At 64.6% G+C, this 297-nt stretch overlaps 1 protein-coding gene across 1 annotated transcript in view; it reads left to right on the forward strand.

Moving 5' to 3' along the window:
• The window catches only part of TPP1 (tripeptidyl peptidase I), a gene marked incomplete at both ends in the record, with an annotated part of 3,343 nt that extends 3,050 nt beyond the window's left edge, over positions 1-293 (forward strand). Inside the window, 2 exons of the mRNA XM_009082693.1 lie at positions 1-106; positions 213-293. Of these exons, the coding sequence (XP_009080941.1) occupies positions 1-106; positions 213-293 (187 nt within the window). The remainder of the gene's footprint in view (positions 107-212) is intronic.
• Positions 294-297: the final 4 nt, after the last annotated feature.

Raw genomic sequence — 297 nt, forward strand, 5'->3', positions numbered from 1 at the left:
CTACTACAACATTGGTGGCCGCGCGTCCCCCTACCTGGCTGCGCTCTCCGACAACTACTGGGTGGTGACGAACCGCATCCCCCTGCCCTGGGTGTCAGGCACCTCGGTAAGAACTCATCCCCCTGTCCTGGGTGTTGAGGACCTTGGTAAGAGCTTGTCCCTGGCCATGCCCCGGGCTGGGGTGGCTCTGGCACTGAGGGTCATGTCCCCAGGCCTCCACACCAGTGGTGGCAGGCATGCTGGCACTCATCAACGACCGGCGGCTGCAGCGGGGCCTAGCGCCTCTTGGCTTCCTCA

This window comes from Acanthisitta chloris, unplaced genomic scaffold (assembly GCF_000695815.1).
Source record: "Acanthisitta chloris isolate BGI_N310 unplaced genomic scaffold, ASM69581v1 scaffold32369, whole genome shotgun sequence".
In the NCBI taxonomy this organism is placed as follows: Eukaryota; Metazoa; Chordata; class Aves; order Passeriformes; family Acanthisittidae; genus Acanthisitta; species Acanthisitta chloris.